The sequence below is a fragment of the Myripristis murdjan genome, chromosome 4 (assembly GCF_902150065.1).
Source record: "Myripristis murdjan chromosome 4, fMyrMur1.1, whole genome shotgun sequence".
In the NCBI taxonomy this organism is placed as follows: domain Eukaryota; kingdom Metazoa; phylum Chordata; class Actinopteri; order Holocentriformes; family Holocentridae; genus Myripristis; species Myripristis murdjan.
In genome coordinates, this window is record NC_043983.1 from 23,506,502 (window position 1) to 23,524,931 (window position 18,430).

Consider the following 18,430-nt stretch of genomic DNA (forward strand, 5'->3'; position numbering starts at 1 on the left):
TCTCTGTGGATGCTGTGTTCTGGAGGCGTCTGTTCATGCAGCTGCTGTGTGTGTCCAGCAGGGAGGGCAGGAGGACTGAGATCAGCCTCTTGTTGACTTCTCCGGGACACTGTTGGTCCTGTTCTCTGTGTTCATCTGCAGGGCAGGAAGTGCAGCCGCAAGTCGGCCTAATCCATGCTGCTGCTGCCCCTTGCTGGTCAAATGCTGTGAAAGCCTTTTACTGGAACTAAACATGGCAAGCAAGCACTAGCTCCTTATATCCACTGCAGTCTGTGCTGAGTACAAGTGCTAAATCTTATTTATGACCCCAGCTCGGACAACACTGAGGGAATAAATGCCCCTTAGCTTACATCAGTGGATGGCTGGGCTACGACAGCCTAATATTTCTGTTTTATTTAACTTCAAACTGCAGACAAATGCATGAAAGGGCCTCTGGGTTTGTCAAATTTCCCAGAGCAATCTGTGAACTACCTCTTGACTGTAACTACATGACAGGTATTTAGGCTTTGGTGCAGCAAGGTCCCCTCTGACACCTAATAAAAATAATTATTCAAAGTAATTCATGATTTTTTTTTTTTTTTTTTTTTTTTTTTTTTTTTAATAGCCTTTGTCTCTGAGCCTCGCCTGAAACTGTTTGGCGCTCCATCCCACCAGGGAGGCCCGCCTCCCACTTTGAAAACCTCTGGCCTAAATCTGTTTTTTCCAGTCAATGAGATCTGACTAACATGACATAACAATGGCAATTTGGAAGACACGGGAATTTAATTGAGAAGTAATAAAAATGTGAGTTGATATTTATGTTTAATGCAAATGTATCTGCACACTGCTACAGCTTGAAATGTTGAAATAATCTGCAAAGTGTCTGCTAATGGCTTTAATTTCTGCTCTGAGACACTCGAGTCACCCACAGAAGGAATGTGCGTACTTTTATTTCTAGCAATGCAAAAATAACCGGTCAGCAATATGAAATGTCTTTACATTTTGGTTTGGCATGGTAATAAAGACAAGGTTCTTTAAAACATAAAACTACACAGTCCAGTCACTATAGCTTCAATTCCAGCAAATACAACAAAGTGATTCAAGGGCAGCATTACGAGCTGTTTATGAACTTCTTTGATAATGACATGCTTTTGATCATTGTCATTTTTTGTTTTATCTTTCTTTTTCTTTTTTCTTTTTCTTTTTCTTTCTTTCTTTCTTTCTTTTTTTTTTTTTTTTTTTTTTTTACAACAGAATATCATGACAGGAAATACAAAAATGTATACCAAAACATGTCTGTCCCCACACAGTTTTATATTTTCAAGTAAGTAATTTGGCAGGACACACACTTGTCACGCTGAGCTGCAGTCCGTGGCGATGGCACTCAGGAACACAGTAACCTAGTACCCTCTCTCACAGTACCATCAAACAGCATTGTGTCTTCAGGTATAAAGGTTACGCTCTTTACTAGCAGCCTTTATAACCGCACCAGCAAAACCTTTACACCTCCATAACCTTTGTACCTCAAAGGCTCGAGTACCTTGCATAATCTTAATAATATCAATTAATTTAAAATGAGCTCTGTCCATTAGGCTATCTTTTAACTCACTGGTTTACAAAGCTTTTAAAGGGACCATAGATGTAAGAGAAGAAAAACCTCTAACCCAAATAAAGGCAAGGAAATAGTCTATGATTAGCAGAGCAGGGGGGAAAGAAATAAATGAATATGCATCAGCTGTTTGTGGGAATAAAGCATGAGGGTTTGCTTGTTGCAGCAACCCCTGTGCTGCAGATGATGTCTCAGCTGTTGGGTGTCCTTTTAAATTAAACTTTACTTTTTAAAGTTTTCAAATGGGTTCTGCCTGCAGGTCTGCTGGAGAGACACGTCTCTTTATGGATGAGTTTGGTGATAGCAATGCCTTGATCCCTTTTGTATTCATCTTTAGCACATAGAGTTCACTATACAATCTTTGTCTTCGATGTATAAAACATGAGGTAATAATGTAAGACAGGGATGTGACTGTCTGAGGAGCCAGGGTGTGTGTGAGAGGTTGTTGCGTCATACATTCACCTTCACTTCCTCTCTGATTATTTGCACAGTTATCAACAACACAACATTAAGTACGTAATGTACTTAATTTTTCAGGCGTAACATTACACATAATAATATACAATATAATGTCCACGCCTCTATTTTGCATTACCACTGTGCAAGGTGATATTTCACATAACGGTTATCTCTAGAATTGTCTGCACAAATACACTTGGTACCAGTTCACTCTGCTAAGGGGTACATCAGACATTAAACATAATACAACAATGGTATGATCTGAAAAGATGCCTGGATGTAGGGCTACTTTGCTTCAAAAGTGGCGCTGCTGTGGCATTCATTTCCCTAAAAAATAAAGCAGAGAGGGAACACGCAGAGCCTGGGCTCAAACCGAGTCACATAAGGGGCGAAGTGGGAGGAGGTAGTATAGGCACACAGCCTCATGTTAGAGTCTGAATTTTCAAAGCCCTGTTTTTTCTTGGCCGGAATGAGACAGAAAGAGATCAGAGAGGTCAGACCTAAACTGAGAAGTGCTGCAAACACATATAAAGATAACACAATTATCACCATTGCTTTATACATTTCATTCTTTTCCATTCCCTGGGAGGAGGCTTCAGTGGGACGTCCACCAAAACCTTATTTATTCTATCAGTTTGACTTTTATCTAATTACTGTGGGCAGTGCCTCCTCCCTGTCTGATCTCTTTCCGTCTCACTCCGGTGCTCAGGTCTACTGTCCTGGTGCGTAGGGCCAGCTGATTGAGCTCCCTGATAGTTGCATGTCTCGGATCAGCGTCTCGATGGGCGTCTTGCCCACCAGCCGCATGAAGAAGAGCTGCGAGATGAGGTTGGCTGGAACGGCACGCAGGGCGGGGAGGCGGAGCAGCAGGCGGCCGAAGCGCTGAGGCTGGTTAGGGTACTGCAACCTCTCGTACTCCGTCAGAGCCACCTGGGCCTTTTCCTGCAGGGACTCCACATGGGCCGGGTCGGTCAGACCACACGCATCTGTAGGTGAGGGGAACAGGGAAGGTGTTACAGAAAATTTGGATTACCACAGGAGCTGAAACTTGGGACACTGATGCTCACAGTGATCCACAGATAATTGTTCTGTTGGTGTGTCTTTTCACTTGTGGTCTCCATGCTCCTGTGTAAATTACCTCTACACTGTGCAATCTTTGGGTCATACATATGTGAATATTGCTGCTGATTCAGTGTTGTGCTTCATTGATCTCCAAGAGAAACTTCTCTTATCATTTGCCACTTTCCACAGGGAGGTCAGAGGTCAGGGCCAAACACAAACCAGCAGCTCTGACGCTGATAGGGACTTAGTGTTTTACTCAAGGACACTCACAGGACAGTTACTTGTTGACGGGGGTCTTGAGCTCCGGTCCTCAGATTAGCCCTCTTATTCTCCCTAAGTCTAATACGTTTAAGCAGAGGTGGCATGTATCTAAGTGTGTTTACTCAAATACTGTACACTTTTGAGGTGCCAGTATGAGTATTTCCCTTTATAATTTTACTGGTAACACTTTACAATAAGACTACAACAATTAACGTTAGTTAATGCTGTAATAAACATTAAGTAACAGTTAACTAACTGTTAACTAATGTGTCTAAGAATCATGTACTAATGCTGTTCATGCTAAGGTATTAATTTAGATGTTATTTAAGGGTTGTCGTAGATATTATTAACATTAGTAAATGCCATAATAATCATTAACTAACAGTTAATTAACCATTACGGCATTAACTAACGTTAATTGTTGTACTCTTATTGTAAAGTGTTACCCTTTTACTTCACTATATTTCAGAGGGAAATATTGTACTTTTTCTTCCACTATATTATCACACTGGTTACTTCACAAAATAAGGTTTTATAAACACAACATAAAATAAATTCATAAAAATAGGTTCAACGATTAAACTATAGCCAACAATATATTGTGTAGGCCTACTTTGTCTTAAAATATACACAAGATAATGCATCAGGGACAATTTTTCACACTGGGTAATTTTACTTTTGAAATATAAGTACATTTTACTCCTATTACTTCTATATATTACTTTTTTTACTGAAGTATTTTTGTGTAGAATGGTATAGCTACGTTTACTGAAGTTAAGGATCTGTGCACTTTTCCACCACTATTTTTAAGGCGTCTCTCTTTTGATCATATTCAAAGAAGCTCAGGTTGTATTTACAGCAAAACTGTTCAAGCTGACATTTCTAAAAAGTGACTTATCATTTAGCTAACCTGGAAAGGCAGGTATCACTACCAAACTCAGTCCAGACACAGAAGTGTGTATCACCACCAAACTCACCTGGTGAAAAGAGCGCGATGGCCTTGAGGCAGCTGTACTCGGCCGAGTCCACCTGCAGCCTGGTCAGCTTGTCCACCTGGTCCTGGAACACCCTGACCTGGTCCATGAAGGACACCACCCGCTCCGCAGACATGGGAGAGGAGTGGAAGCCGGCTGCTGCCAGCAGGGGAGCCATGTGCAGAGGCAGGGCGGACTGAGCCGCGTTGAGGATGAACAACTCGCTCCAGCTCAGCCGCAGCAGAGCCACCTGACAGATGGAAATGTGTGTTAGAAATTAGGAAGCTGGTCACCTTCAGGAGCATATCTTCACATCATTAAGACAGAGATTTAGTGCCCCTTGCTACATGGGATCATTTTTAAAGCCACAGCTTTATATATAGATAGATAGTTGAAAATGATGCGCCTAAATAACATGACATGAGCAAACTGCACACAACACACTTATGTTTCTCAATCTGGCTGCTCTGTGAGCTTTTTACACCAAAGGATACCAAAATCACCAAAGAGGTAAAAGAGCTTCCTGAGGGTCCTCAGTCAAATGAGAGGTTAAATTCACTGTAGTTTAGTGCACCAGAAGGTGTTGAAATACAGAAAAATGTATGAGTGATTATTTTGACAGTATGTTTAAATTCCACAGTCTTTTGTCAATTTATTTTGTCAGTGTTTCATCTAAGAAAATTAATATTTAAAACAAACCGACATATATTGCCATACATGGGTCCCTTGGGCAAAATCCCCTTGAATGGACTTCAAAACTTATTAAAAATCAACTAGGGGTCCAGAACATGGAAATGTTTGAAAACAACTGGTTTTCAAAGCATTTTTGCTCTGTATTCCTGTTTAGTTTTGGTTCATCACCATGACTAGGACTGGAAGAAGGGATACTGTAGCTCAATGGGACCTTCTTGGATAAATGAAGTATGAATAAAAAATAAAATCACTTCCTGTGGGCAGAGAAGTATCAGTGACAGTAGGATTTAATTTGGGTAAATAGGGACACCTGGGTGCATCAGATAACTGCTGGAACCCCTCAGTTGGTGGAACGGGACACTCTGTTTGACTGCGGCTACTGATTATGCCTTGCAAGACAGGTGTAACTGGTGAAGCTTGAACTAAACTCTCTGGGGCTGAATTGTCAAAAGTGCAGCACTGAAAAATGTAGCTGTGATCGCTGATTGACCGACCTGCTCTGACACAGGCAGCTCTGGGAAATATGGGATGTTCCTGGCCCATTCGATGGTGCTGAAGAGGAGCCGGGCCGCCAGCTCGCAGATGTTGTCGATACCCATAACGGAGGCCCCGGTGGCAGAGGTCTGCATCTGGGCCTGGCCATACGGGGCCCCATAGCGGCTGCTGGGATAGGGCTCAGCGCGGAGAAGCTGGGAGATGAGCTCTGACACCGGCTGGCCGTTGAAGTAGTCTCCCCCAACGTGGCCGGGGCCCACAGCACCCCCACCGCCGGCCAGGGAGTTGGGACTGATACCTGAGTGAGATGGAGGGATGCGGCCCCGCTGGACTGCTACAGGGGGTGAAAAAGTGAAGAGGGAAGAGAGAGACAGTGAGGACGTGCTGACTAACACAGATGAGAATACAGAGTTTAGAAATACAGACACAGCAATGGTAACAATCCAGCTATCTGTCTGGACCGCACGGCGGGGAGAGCCCCACAAACGACAAAATCTCTGACTGACTTTTTCAAAACGAATCATCACAGCGGTTCCACTCATTGACTGCAGCTGCTTTTAGATATCACTTCAGATCATTTTGTGTTTAAGTAGGACTGACTTGACTTGACTTGACTCATACCTTTCTTTCACCATGCATAAGCTGTATAAAATCTTGAATAATGATTAAATTATTAAAACAGCTCTCCATGCACCAACAGTGCACAGTTGAAGCGCCCCAAATAATCACTCTGACAAAACACTCAATGCAGAGTGAGTCATAGAAACACAGCAGACATCCACAGATAGAAACACATGAAACAGAAGGGGGAGTTGACAGATCATTAGAATACTTAAAATTACAATTAAAATTAATTTTCTTTCAAATCAAACATCCCAGGATATGAGGACAAGTCATATATAGTTAAAATGCTGCTGGTAGGATTCGGCTGGTCAGACGTTTGGATGAGGGATTTTTACAGCACAGAGGCTTTCTTTGCTGCCTTTGTCACATCCAATGGCTTACTCGACTGCTGAAGTGCTATCATAATATCTTACACTCAAAATCCCAATGCATAATTGCATTATGATGCCACTTTATGAATTACTGAACAGGAGACACTCGCAGTGTTTCACAGATGGACGTGAGGGTAACTATTAATTTGAAGTGGTGGATTTACATTTGTAATATTTATATACACTAAATAGAAACATGTAAAAGTGAGACTCTTACATGATGTGACCAAATGCAGAAACAGTTCAGTGCACAGAATGGTCAATACTCCACCGGTACTTAGTGGTCATAATTTTATCCCAGTATCTAGGTGCTAGTTTTTTGACCATGGTTAATGCATTATTTCCCTAGCTAGTCAAAATTTGGTAACACTTTACAATAAGAGTACAACAATTAACGTTAGTTAATGCCGTAATAAACATTAAGTAACAGGTAATAAACATCAAATAACAGTTAACTAACCGTTAACTAATGTGTCTAAGACTCATGTACTAATGCTGTCCATGCTAAGGTATTAAAGGGTTATTGTAGATATTATTAACATTAGTAAATGCCATAATAATCATTAACTAACAGTTAATTAACCATTATGGCATTAACTAACGTGAACTAACATTAATTGTTGTACTCTTATTGTAAAGTGTTACAATAAGTGTTAACGTGCAAGCCGAGAGAGACGCAATTTGAGTGCAAAAACTTAGGAAGTCTTAAAGGCTCCTTCCCAGACTGGGTTAAAGGTGACCCAGATATTTCCAGGTAATGTGGAAACACTGCAGCCTGCGTCACTATGGTCAGCCTTGCTGCATTAATAACCGAGCTCAATATAACCCCTGGCTCGCTGTCAGCTCAGTGTAGATTATGTATGGAAGAACTTGTGCTTGTGGTATCCATTGACACACAGAGGGAAATGCCACGGGCACTGTGGGAGAGCAGAGGCCACAGACTGAAGGCGTACACCAGCGTGAGGCAAAGAGGGGGCAACTGGGGTGAAGTTACACTGGAATCTGATAACAGATAGGCTTTCGTCAGCTAATTTCCATGCCACAATTCAAGCTGAACATTTATAAATGTATTTATTCGGATCCCCATTAGTCACTACCGATGCAGCAGCTACTCTTCGTGGGGTCCACGCAAGTAAACATTACATCACGACACAAAATAATACATCCTACTGCAAAATGAATAAATAAAATAAAATGGCACGACTGGTAAATAACAATGGTGAAGACAAACTCTTCTCACTAATCAGGGCATGATTGCAGAAATTAAAATGATGACGCCATTGTAGGGCCTACTAAATGAATCAGTACATAAATAAATAAATACAGTAAATATATAGCATAAATACACACACAGCACACACAGAGTTTCAGCGCTGTGAACTTGTAAACTCGCAGTTGTTCTGCTGTTATGCAAATCGGTATGTTTGCCTGTAGCTGCCCCCAGCCTGAAAACACAGCAGCTGCAGGGGTTTGAGCTGCAGTGTGAAAACATGCTCTGGTTGACAGTATAAATATTTTGTGTGGATCAGTGGGAAATGTCACTGCTGCTCCGACTGGAGAAAAAACACGCTCAGTGAATTATCTATTTCTGCTATTTGTGTGTGTCTGTACATGTGAGTTTGTTTTACTTCAGTGTGTGTGTGTGAGAGAGAGAGAGAGAGAGAGGGAGAGAGAGAGAATGTTTGCATGTGTGTTTGTAGTCTGTTTGCAGGTATGTAAAGGAGTGTCTTGCATAGTTATATTATTTCATACCATGACCTGAAATAGCAGCCAAGGAAAGACACCCATATGACATCACTGCAGCGTTCACTCTTTCTGTATGAGGATTTTTTTTTTCCAGGTCTAGGAGTGTAAACTCCCTCCAAATACCTTTCAAAGTTTTTTGAGCTTGCCCACACACATCAGGGTTGTGCTGGGCTGAAAAAAAAAAACAGAAGCAGTAAAAACAAGGAAAAACCACACGGTTTTCCACATGTAGGGCAATTATTTATTATAAAACAAGGTTTCGGGTCACCGAGGCTGTTTAGACCTGACGAAGGCCTCAGGTGCTTGAATTGTTTCTCTGAGTGTGGAAAAGTGCATGGGTTCACTTTGTTTCTACTACAAATACCTTTAACGCAGTGTGCACCAGAAACACACACACACACAGCTTCAGGTAGGATAAGTTTAGTACCTTCTTTGCGCATGCCGACGCGGAAGCATTTCTTCAGGCGGCAGTACTGGCATTGGTTGCGGTGATGCTGGTCTATTTGGCATTCTCGATTCGATCTGCACAGAAGAAGAAGATGAAGAAGAAACAGAACAAAGAGTCTGTGATGAGTGCAAAAATAAATACTTCAAAGGAGCGACCACAGAGTCTTCACAGTCACTTTTTCTTTAACATAATAGGAGTTTTTATTAAGAAAAGAAGTGTATTCATGCAACATCACTCCCCCCTTCTCTTTCTCTCTCTCTCTCTCTCTCTCTCTCTCTCTCTCTCTCTCTCTGTGACCCCTATGATGAGTGAACTGTGTGAGCTGGCATGGCTGAAAAGCTATCAAGGCTGTGACCTTTGTAAATCATCAGCCCTACACGCCCTTGTTGCCTTTTACAGCAGGGGAGGTTGGCTAACATTTTAGAGAGAGCCCTTTTCAGCCCTGGAAGTGACACCCTAACAAAAAAAAAAAAAACACATACACTGTTCAGTGCTACCATAGTATTATAATAATACAAAACATTCAGTAGCTCAGTCCTTATACTGTATAAGGGCACATAATGGAGTTGTAACATTTCATTCCTCTGGTCAGAAATAATAGGAATGTTGACCTTCTGAGGAAAAGCATCTTCACATGACTGACCTTTCAGGGCTTTCAGTTTTCTTCTCAGGGCTGTTTGCGAGACATATCTAAGGTTGGCACGTGTCATTCTGGAGCGAGAAATGGAGTGATTTGTTCTCCTCCTCATACAGTTGAACAGCTACAGCCCACTCATGTTTCTACATCCTCATGAGACACAAAACCCATATATGACAAATGTAATAAGAAAAAGAAAACTGAATGTGTCTGCTCTGTTTTAATGTTTGTGACAAAATTATAGAGAGCCAAGTCAGCAGTAAGCGGTCGGTCTGAACCGGATGCTCTTTCCCCTACCTGCAGGAGTAGTTGAGGTTTCGCCTGATGCTCCTTTTGAAAAAGCTCTTGCAGCCCTCACAGGTGAACACGCCGTAGTGCTTCCCGCTGGACTTGTCCCCGCACACCACACAGTCCACCACGCAGGCCTTGTCCTCGTCCCCTACGTCCACATCGCTGCTTCCAGCCTGGGGAGAGCCGTCCTCTTCCTCCCTCCTCAGGTACGCCTTCTCCCCGAGTCCACTGGTGTCCCCGTTGGGGTTGCCCCATCCCCCGCTCACCATGGCCATATTATCTGACACACACAGCCCAGTGAGGGAAACATACACAAACACGCAGACACAGTCTGTCCAGCCCCGCTTTCAACCGCCCTTTGAAGTCTCAGACTAAATACTAGGACTCCAGGTTGATATTCACAGCAGGTTTTGTCCACAAGAAGGAGATGAAAAAAGTGTGAGTGTGTGATGAAAAGTCGTCCCGGACTCTGCGTTGACCTCTCTCGCCTTGCCGTCTCGTGTCCTGGAGGTCCTTGCAAACGCTGTGTTTGCTCTGCCGGTGCTCTCTTCTTTAACTCTCTTTTCTCGTCTTTCACCTTTGTGTTTTCTCCTGTGACCTCAAACGAGTGGCTCCTGAGGTCTGAGAAAACTTCAGACGCACACCGAGCAGTTCAGAGTTCAGGCAGGAGAAAAGGGTGCAGCCTGCCCTTTCACAGGAAACAATAAATTACACTTTGACTCCCTCTCTCTCTCTCTCTCTCTCCCTGTCTCACTCTCTCTCTCTCTCTCTTTTTCTCCTTCTCTCCCCTGGAAGAAGAAAAAACACCTCATCTAACGCTAAGCATAGTGAAGAGGGTCACAATGAAAAGCTCAGCCTGCTCACTCCCTTCTCTCAGCACACTACTTTCTCCCAAAAGGACAAGCAGGAGGAGAAAAAAAAACTCACAGCTCTCCTTCAGGCAGGGTTAAACTGCCCTGCCCTCTTCCCCAACTTATAAACTAGTCCAACCTGTTCCTGCTGTGCAGAAGTGTTATCTGCTGATCTGAGGCTGTTCTAGCCCAGACTCACTCTTGACTTGTTGAGGCTGTTACAGCAACAGGGGTTATAGTGAAGAAGAAGCAGCTAATATTTCTCTCTGGAATCTCTGATATGTATGTGCCACAAGCAAAGACCTCTGGAGGGCTGCGGTAAACGGGACCTCGCTCCTTCTTACCACCAGATTCTGTTTGTCTTTGGTGTTATGCAAGGAGACCACCACCAAATTATGAATCGCGCTCTCGTCTACAGCTTGAACTTTTACATACAATAAAGTATTTGGATCCGGGGACGCCTCGGTGCGCTGTCAATAACCACAAAAAAGAATTTCCATAGTACGCTAAAAACTGATTCCAGACTTGATTTTAAGCCACAGAGAGCGCAGAAGACATTCCCTTCAGTCGTGTTGTGGTGTCTCTGAGGTCTCTGCAGGATCAAAGTTCATCAAACACGTCCTCTTGTTGTCAGATGTGAAGCGATATCTAGTTGTACTTCCTGCAGCGCTCTCAGAGCTGGTGGAGTCTGTGACACAAATGTTAAAAAAAAAAAAAAAAAAAAAGCCAAAACAAAAGCAGAGTTGAGAAAGTGACTCCTGTGCCCCTTGGCCCAAATTGCAGCACCTCTCTGAAAGCGTCACAAAGTGTGTGTGTGTGTGTCTCTCTCTCTCCTTCTCTTGTTTTGTCAGTGCTTGTCCATCCAGCAGTAACGACCAGAGGCCTAAGCCTCTCTGCATTCCCTGTCAGCGAGTCAGGGTGTTGTATTGCACTCTTTACTATTCTGCCTGTCCTTTTTTCCGCTTTTCTCCTGGCCCCTGCAGGAATAAATTAGGCAAACAAGCACAGGAAAAACACAGTCACAGACCTTAGTGAAAGCCAGACGCTGCTGTGGAGAGCAGCCTAGATAGCCTCTTCTGCTCCTCTTCACTCCCTCTTTCTCTCTCTCTCTCTCTTTCTCTCTCTCTCCCTCCCTCTCTCTCTCTCTCTCCCTCTCTCTCTCTCTGTCTCTGCCGCTCTCTCCCTTCTTTAGCCTAGAGAGAGTGAGCGTGTGTCTGTGTGCTCAGGGATTTGACACTGCTATTCAAGCCCTCTGGTTGCCATGGCACTGACTGCCTTATAAGGCCAGTGAAGTCAAAGAGCACAGAGTGGGCTACAGCCACACACACACACACACACACACACACACACACACACACACACACAGAAAGAAAGAATGCCTGGCTGCCTGCTCGCTCCCCCTGTAAGCTCTGACCCCAGGCCAGCCCGGGACCAGAGGCGAATTAACCCCAACACTGCCGTAAGACAAAGAGGGGGCCTCAGGCCGACAAACGGAGCGCATGGCAGGGCTCGCTCTCGCTCCCTAACCCCGGTCTCATGTTCTCCACTCCGCTCTAATCCAAAAGACTTCCTCTGACTTTGTTGACCCAATAATAACAGGGAGGGCCTGTTGTTGTTGAGCAACTTGTCAGAAGGTTATATGATCCTCCGCTGCCTCCTGTTCACACTTGCTGCACACACTCGCAGGTCTGCATAAAGATGCCAGGGATCCTGCTCAAAAATTGGATTTTGGGTGGCATGGGTTGCAGCTTTGTATACAGCGCTGAAATGGGATTAACTGTAATAGGATCTCATGAGAATATGGGCGATGAACAATAGCATTATATTATTTGTATAATTACATAAGCGCCAAGATACATAAATCCCAATCCTTAAAAAAGGAACTTATTGATGTATTTAATGTGACACATAACATGATTTCTGAAATTCTAACATTTGTTGCAAAAGCCAGTATTGTTTATGCATTAGTCAACTACCATGGTTATTGACTGGTATCTGGAAACAAGACATGGTTTACAGAAATGAACACAACTGCACTGGAGATCTGTGTTTGTGAGAGCAGACTCGTGTGTGTGTAACTCGTCGGTCTCCAGCATGTCTTGGTGGCAGGCTGTAAGTCCTGTGGAATGCCTGCACTGCTTTGTCTGTGTCACACCAACAGCATTGTCATGTGAAGGTCTCCTCGAAAAGGGAGGACAAAATAAACAATCGCAGCCTGCAAGCAAGGTTTCCAATAACAGCCTCCAAACTCAGTGGAAAAAAAATCCCACAGAGGAGGCATTCACTGCTGCCTCCAGCAAGCCTGTATCAAAGAGCTTCTATGTACCAAAAAATTGTTTGCTCATCACATGGTTTTAAAAGGAATTCCCCCACCGTGACAAACAATCCTGGCCTTGGTTAATCAAAAGAGCGTTTTGTCTCTCAGAAATTGTGCTAAAGTTGGAGGAGCAAAATGACTAAAAGGCAGCCAAAGGAGTGAGGGATTTTTTTTTTTTTTTTAAGCTCAATTTTGTAACTGAAGTGAAACTTTTTCAGCCTTTTAAATGTGAGCATAAGATAACTTTAACCCACATCCGTCACAGCGAGACTCATTGTGCATGGATAGCCCTTTTGTTTGGCTAAGGGGTTATCAGAGGCCACGCTAAGCTGCTGTAAGCTGAATTAGTCCTTTCCTTTAAGCCACTGTATATGTTTATTAGCAGAGGTTACGCGATGTGGAAGAGTGCTTGAGACTAACTCATCAAACTACAACCTGCGAGGCATTCAATGTTGGATATTTTTACATTGCGGTTATGTGCTCTAAGGAAAGTGGAGCTGAAGAATCTTTGATAATTGGCCTATTAGTCTGCCTGATTGTCATCTGTTATGTTTCCAGTAGCTCCAATTCGTATTGTGGCTAATGAGCACAATTTGTATTATCCTGGGAAGAAAAATAACAGCCTCGGGTTTGTGGCAACTAAAAGTTTCTTTGCGCTAAACCTCACAGTTCTGTCTATCTATCTATCTTTCTATCTATCTAGCTATCTGAGAATTAAATTATGTATGATCTACTTTAAGACTTTAGGGTAAATCACGAAAAGTCATCTCTCCTGTTTGGGCTACACACTTACAGTGGTTGTAGATAAGTACAGGGTGTCCACAAAGTCTCTTTATAATTTAAAAAAATCTATTACAAAAGCAATTGATGAGATATGCTAATCAGATTTGTTCTATGTACTCAGTGGTTATCAAAGTTTTTAATCACATTGCCTTTGTGTATTTCAGCAAAAGATCACTGATGCCATTGCCACCATTGATGAGGCTCTGCTACAGCGAACATGGCAAGAAATCGAGTGCCGTCTTGATGTGCTTCGTGCAACTAATGGTGCCCATATAGAGGTGGATTAAATGAGGCAAAAAAAAAAAAAAAAAAAAACTTCAATATCTACTCCTCATTTTATAATAATTTCCACAGATTTGTCTATTCATTTGCTTTTTTAATAAATTTGTTAAATTGTAAAGAGACTTTATGGACACCCTGTATATTATAGACATAATTAGAAAATACTGTTATGTTTGTTATACTTTAAATTCTCCTGAGAGTCCTGGTACCCATGTGCACCTATACAACCAAAACTGGAATTACAGTAACCTGGAGAAGCAAGAGGAGAATCCTTACAGAGGCAGAGACAACTTTTGGAAGACAAGTGAACAGACAAAACCGATGAAGAAAAGGAAGGAAGGAAATGAATTAGGGAAAGAGTGAATTGTCTGAGCGCTTTAGTGTCTAAATGAGAAAACACAATTCAATCTTTGTCTGTCATTTGGAAATACTAGAAAGTCTATATTCTGTGCAAGTTTGCATTAAATGCTGAAAGTAGAAATTAATTACTGTCTATTATTTGAATTTCATTACAGTTTACACACTAAAATGACAGTTTTCACACAATTAACAAATCTTTACACGCAAGAAGCAAAACACCTGTCCAGAGTTGCACAATAAGCACAGACTCAGCTTCACACTTCTTCACACACTGCAAAACATTACACACAGTGATTTGCAAAACTCTACACACATTTTCACACCTATAAGGATTGTGAGGCTATTTCCTTCTCATTACAAAGCCTCGGCTTGCCAGTGACCACACTAATGAACAAACTGGATAAGCACATCGACGTGATGTGGAAACACACATGTGCTTAACTGAAAATACAGCACTCAGGTAGGTATAAAAGCCAGCAGGTGAGTTCACCTGTCTTCAACAAAATGGAAGGAGTTAGAAGAAGAAGAGTGAGAATGAGAGGAGGAGCTCAAAGAGGAGAAGGAGGTAGAGGAAGAGGTAGAGAGGGACCTGAAGAAGTGATAGCACCTGAACAAAGAAGAATTACTGTCGCTGCTGTATTTCTGCTGAGATTTGGCTGAACTCTCAGTTCAGCTTCCCTCAGCGTTGTATTTGTCTACAGATAAGAAAACTACTATTTTGTTCTGATTTTCTTTGTTGATTGACATGTTACTATAACTGAGTATATGGTAAGAAATAAATATTTTCAGTCTGCAGCATCAGTGTTGTGCAGTGCTTGGAATGTTTAGAGTATTTGTGTACTTATACTTATACCTCATATACGTATACCTCAAAGTAATCATGAAGAATGCATTGGGTTTGTCAGTATATTTTTTGTCATCTAAATTATCCCATAGCCATGCTCTCAAACAATATTTCTGAATGAATTCCATCACAATTTCTTAAAAAAGGGTTTTTACAAATGTGTTTTGAATTTATTACAGTAGTGTTGAAACAGTGTACGATCATTGAAAGACAGTTTTTGTGACATGAGAACAAAATAAGATTTTTATCAATTTGTTTATGGTTTTGGCTGATATATTTCATTTTGCAAACAAACTGGGGTGTTCTGCAAATTGGGTGCGGTGTTTGGTTAATTGGATGAGGTGTTTAGAAAAAAGGAGCCCTGTTTTCAAAATTGTGTGTAAACAATTGAAAAAAAAAAAAAAAAAACTGTAATAAGACCAGGAATAAGACAGAACACAGCAACTCTGAGAAGTGCTGCACTGAAAATAATTTACATTGAAACAAAAGTGCGCTAATAGAGAGAAATAAATGTGATTTACTGTGATCACAATATTTTTTCAAACAAATTGGGCGCATTAGTTCATGTGTGTTGATACGCACAGTGTGACGGAAGCACTTTTACAGACTGCCTCGCTTCCAAGAGGTCGGGCTGCTGATGACCTTTCCGTCTTTGTTCTTCTGCTTCTCAGGAGATTTGATGTGTGAAAGATTGGAACAGGAATGCTGTTGTTTACAGCTGATGTCCCAGTGTGTGTGTAGGCGAGGTAAAACATGGTCAGGATACTGTTGTGCATGTGCATCTCTTTGAATGAATGTCTCTGTGAGTGTGAGTGTGTGTGTGTGTGTGTGTGTGTGTGTGTGTGTGTTGGGACAGTTGTGGAAATGGGATTCTGTTTGTTTGTGTGCGTGAGCATGTTTGCATGCCTGTGTGAGAGCATGCACATGTGTGTAGGTGTGTGTGTGTGTGTGTGTGTGTGTGTGTGTGCTCTGCTCTTTGAACTGCAGGTCAGGAATGCAGCTGCTCTCAGCATGAAGTCAACTGTGGCGGAGTCTGTGCATTCTCAACACAGTCAGGAGTCCACAGCCATCCGAGTGTAGCAAAGAAGACTCCACTGTGCTCTTGCTGCTCCCCACCAACACTAAACTGACTACCACACACACACACACACACACACACACACACACACACACACACACACACACACACACGCACACACCTCTAATTTAAGAAGACTACTATGTCATAGTGGGTTGAATAGGCCAAAGGCTGCATGTTTTGTAGGTTTTGTCTGTCAGTTGCCCTCTTGGCAGCTTTTCTATGTGCTAATGGACCTGATTTTTTTTTTTTTTTTTCCATTCTTCGCAAGGTGTTTCCATTCTTCTCTTCACCCATCTGGCACATTCCCACTGCAGAAAATCTCCATCTCATCGGGTCATTTCTCGTATGCAGTGTGAAAATCTCGCTTTATGTTCTGTAAAACATGAGAGAAAATCTTGCAGATGAGGTAATCCCACTTATTTCCAGTGTAGTTTCCATGTCTTAAGGATTTTTTTTCAGGGAGGTATACATACATTGAAATTGGGGCTGAGCAATATATTAATACCTGGAATTTTTAATATAATAATATTATGATATGGCACAATATTGTCTTGTCGTGGTTTTAAAGACTGCATTACAGTATAAACATGCAATTTTCTGAACTTATTGGTCCAGTCTACTTCTAGCTGGTGTATTATTGCTTCTACCTGCTTGGTCATCATATCCACATTACTAATGATTATTTATCAAAAATCTCTGGTGTGTAAATATCTGATGAAAGCACCATAAGTCATCAGTACAATATCGTATCAATACTGATATCAAGTCGACAGTTGACAATATTGTGGAAACAATTGGGATTATCTCATCCCACTGGCAGATTTATTTCCACTTGTTTGAAAAATGTAAACAATGAATATGAGATTAAATGACTAGGTAAGGTGATTTATTTTTTTATTTTTTTATTTATTTATTTATTTTTTTTTGCAGTGCTGCTCCACACGTTCACTCTTGGCCTCTAGCTGCCTCCAGCCAGTTGTGTTTGAGCATTTTGTTGAGAAAGTATTGCTCCTATCTCTAAAAGGAAAACATCTCTGAGCTACTCAATTATAGAAAAATATGGGTAAGCAGTGTCAGGGAGGGACACACAAAATGCATTATAATATTTTGCATTTGAATGCCAGAGGAAAGGGATGAACCACGCCGCTTTCCTGAAAAGTCGGTTTTGTTGTCAGCCGCTTCTGTAAACACGGCAACCAAAACACAAGGCACACTGCACCACATACATCTGTACATACTTCAATGAAATGCGCATACAGTTCAAATCTTGACAGCTGAAGCCGTGCAGGCGGTCAGGACCTGTTGGATGCATGGACACCATCTGCTTAGAGGAGAATTAGATTTCTACTTCCATAATCCCCTCACCTGAACAGAAGGGGCTATACTGTCAAAGTATCACAACATGATATCCAAAGTGCACAGTGTTCCACAAGGTAAAGCATTTCACTCTTTTGCTGCACCCTGCTGAGATAAAGCCATGAAACCAGTAAAATAAAAAAAGAGTGCACTTTGTGCCTTTGACATAATAATAAACCTAGATTGCTATAACAAATGAAAATAAAAGAAATAGAGTTAAGAGAGCTTGCACACTGAGAGTTGTTTATGTTATGCCTTTTTTTGTAGCATTTGATGATTGAGTGGAATGTCTGTGAAGATTTTCAGTCGTCCAGGTCCTGGTTATCCGAGAAGGGTTGAGCGGAGGGCAACTGGACTTGGTTGTAGATACTTTAGATTCATTTCATCTCCTCCAGTTGCCCTCGAGTCAACCGGCTTGGATAATAATTTGGCATGATAAATTGCTCACTGACTTACTCCCAATGTAAACTGTGTTAACTTTATTAGTGGAAGAATCTGACAACTGTGGTTAAACGTTAAGCGTGTTGAGGAGAAGTCCCTGGGTGACCACGCAGGAGCACATGACACCCTGTTCCTTCCTCATTAGCCCCGCTGCCCTTTGGCCCAGAGGCCAAAGGAAAAGTAGCTCTCTCTCTCCCTCTCTCTCTTCCTCTCTCTCTCTCCATCATTCTCTCTCTCTCTTACTCCCCCACACTCACTCACTCTATCTCATGACTCTCTCCTCTGTTTTTGCTCTGGCTTCACGCATGTGTGTGTGTGTGTGTGTGTGTGTGTGTGTGTGTGCCCATCCCTAGGCCTTTGACCTCTGCCGAATGATGGAGCAATATAAAATAAACAGGGCAGTGGAACCTGCCAAAGGAAAACATCTGCTGGGGTGACTGCAGAGGAACACACGGTCTCCAATCAA

General features: G+C 42.2%; 1 protein-coding gene across 2 annotated transcripts; it reads right to left on the reverse strand.

Moving 5' to 3' along the window:
* Positions 1-1,247: 1,247 nt before the first annotated feature.
* On the reverse strand, positions 1,248-11,209 carry nr2f6b (nuclear receptor subfamily 2, group F, member 6b). Of its 2 annotated transcripts, none has more exons than XM_030049109.1 (5): positions 9,656-11,209; positions 8,701-8,795; positions 5,532-5,863; positions 4,348-4,594; positions 1,248-3,033 (listed from the first exon to the last, which is right to left on the reverse strand). In XM_030049109.1, the coding sequence occupies exons 1-5, from the start codon at positions 9,922-9,924 to the stop codon at positions 2,759-2,761; spliced, it is 1,218 nt and encodes a 405-aa protein (XP_029904969.1). In that variant the 5' UTR covers positions 9,925-11,209; the 3' UTR covers positions 1,248-2,758. The 2 variants fall into 2 exon arrangements, with proteins under 2 accessions (XP_029904969.1, XP_029904968.1); XM_030049108.1 differs by having other exon boundaries at positions 5,532-5,866; positions 9,656-11,208.
* Positions 11,210-18,430: the final 7,221 nt, after the last annotated feature.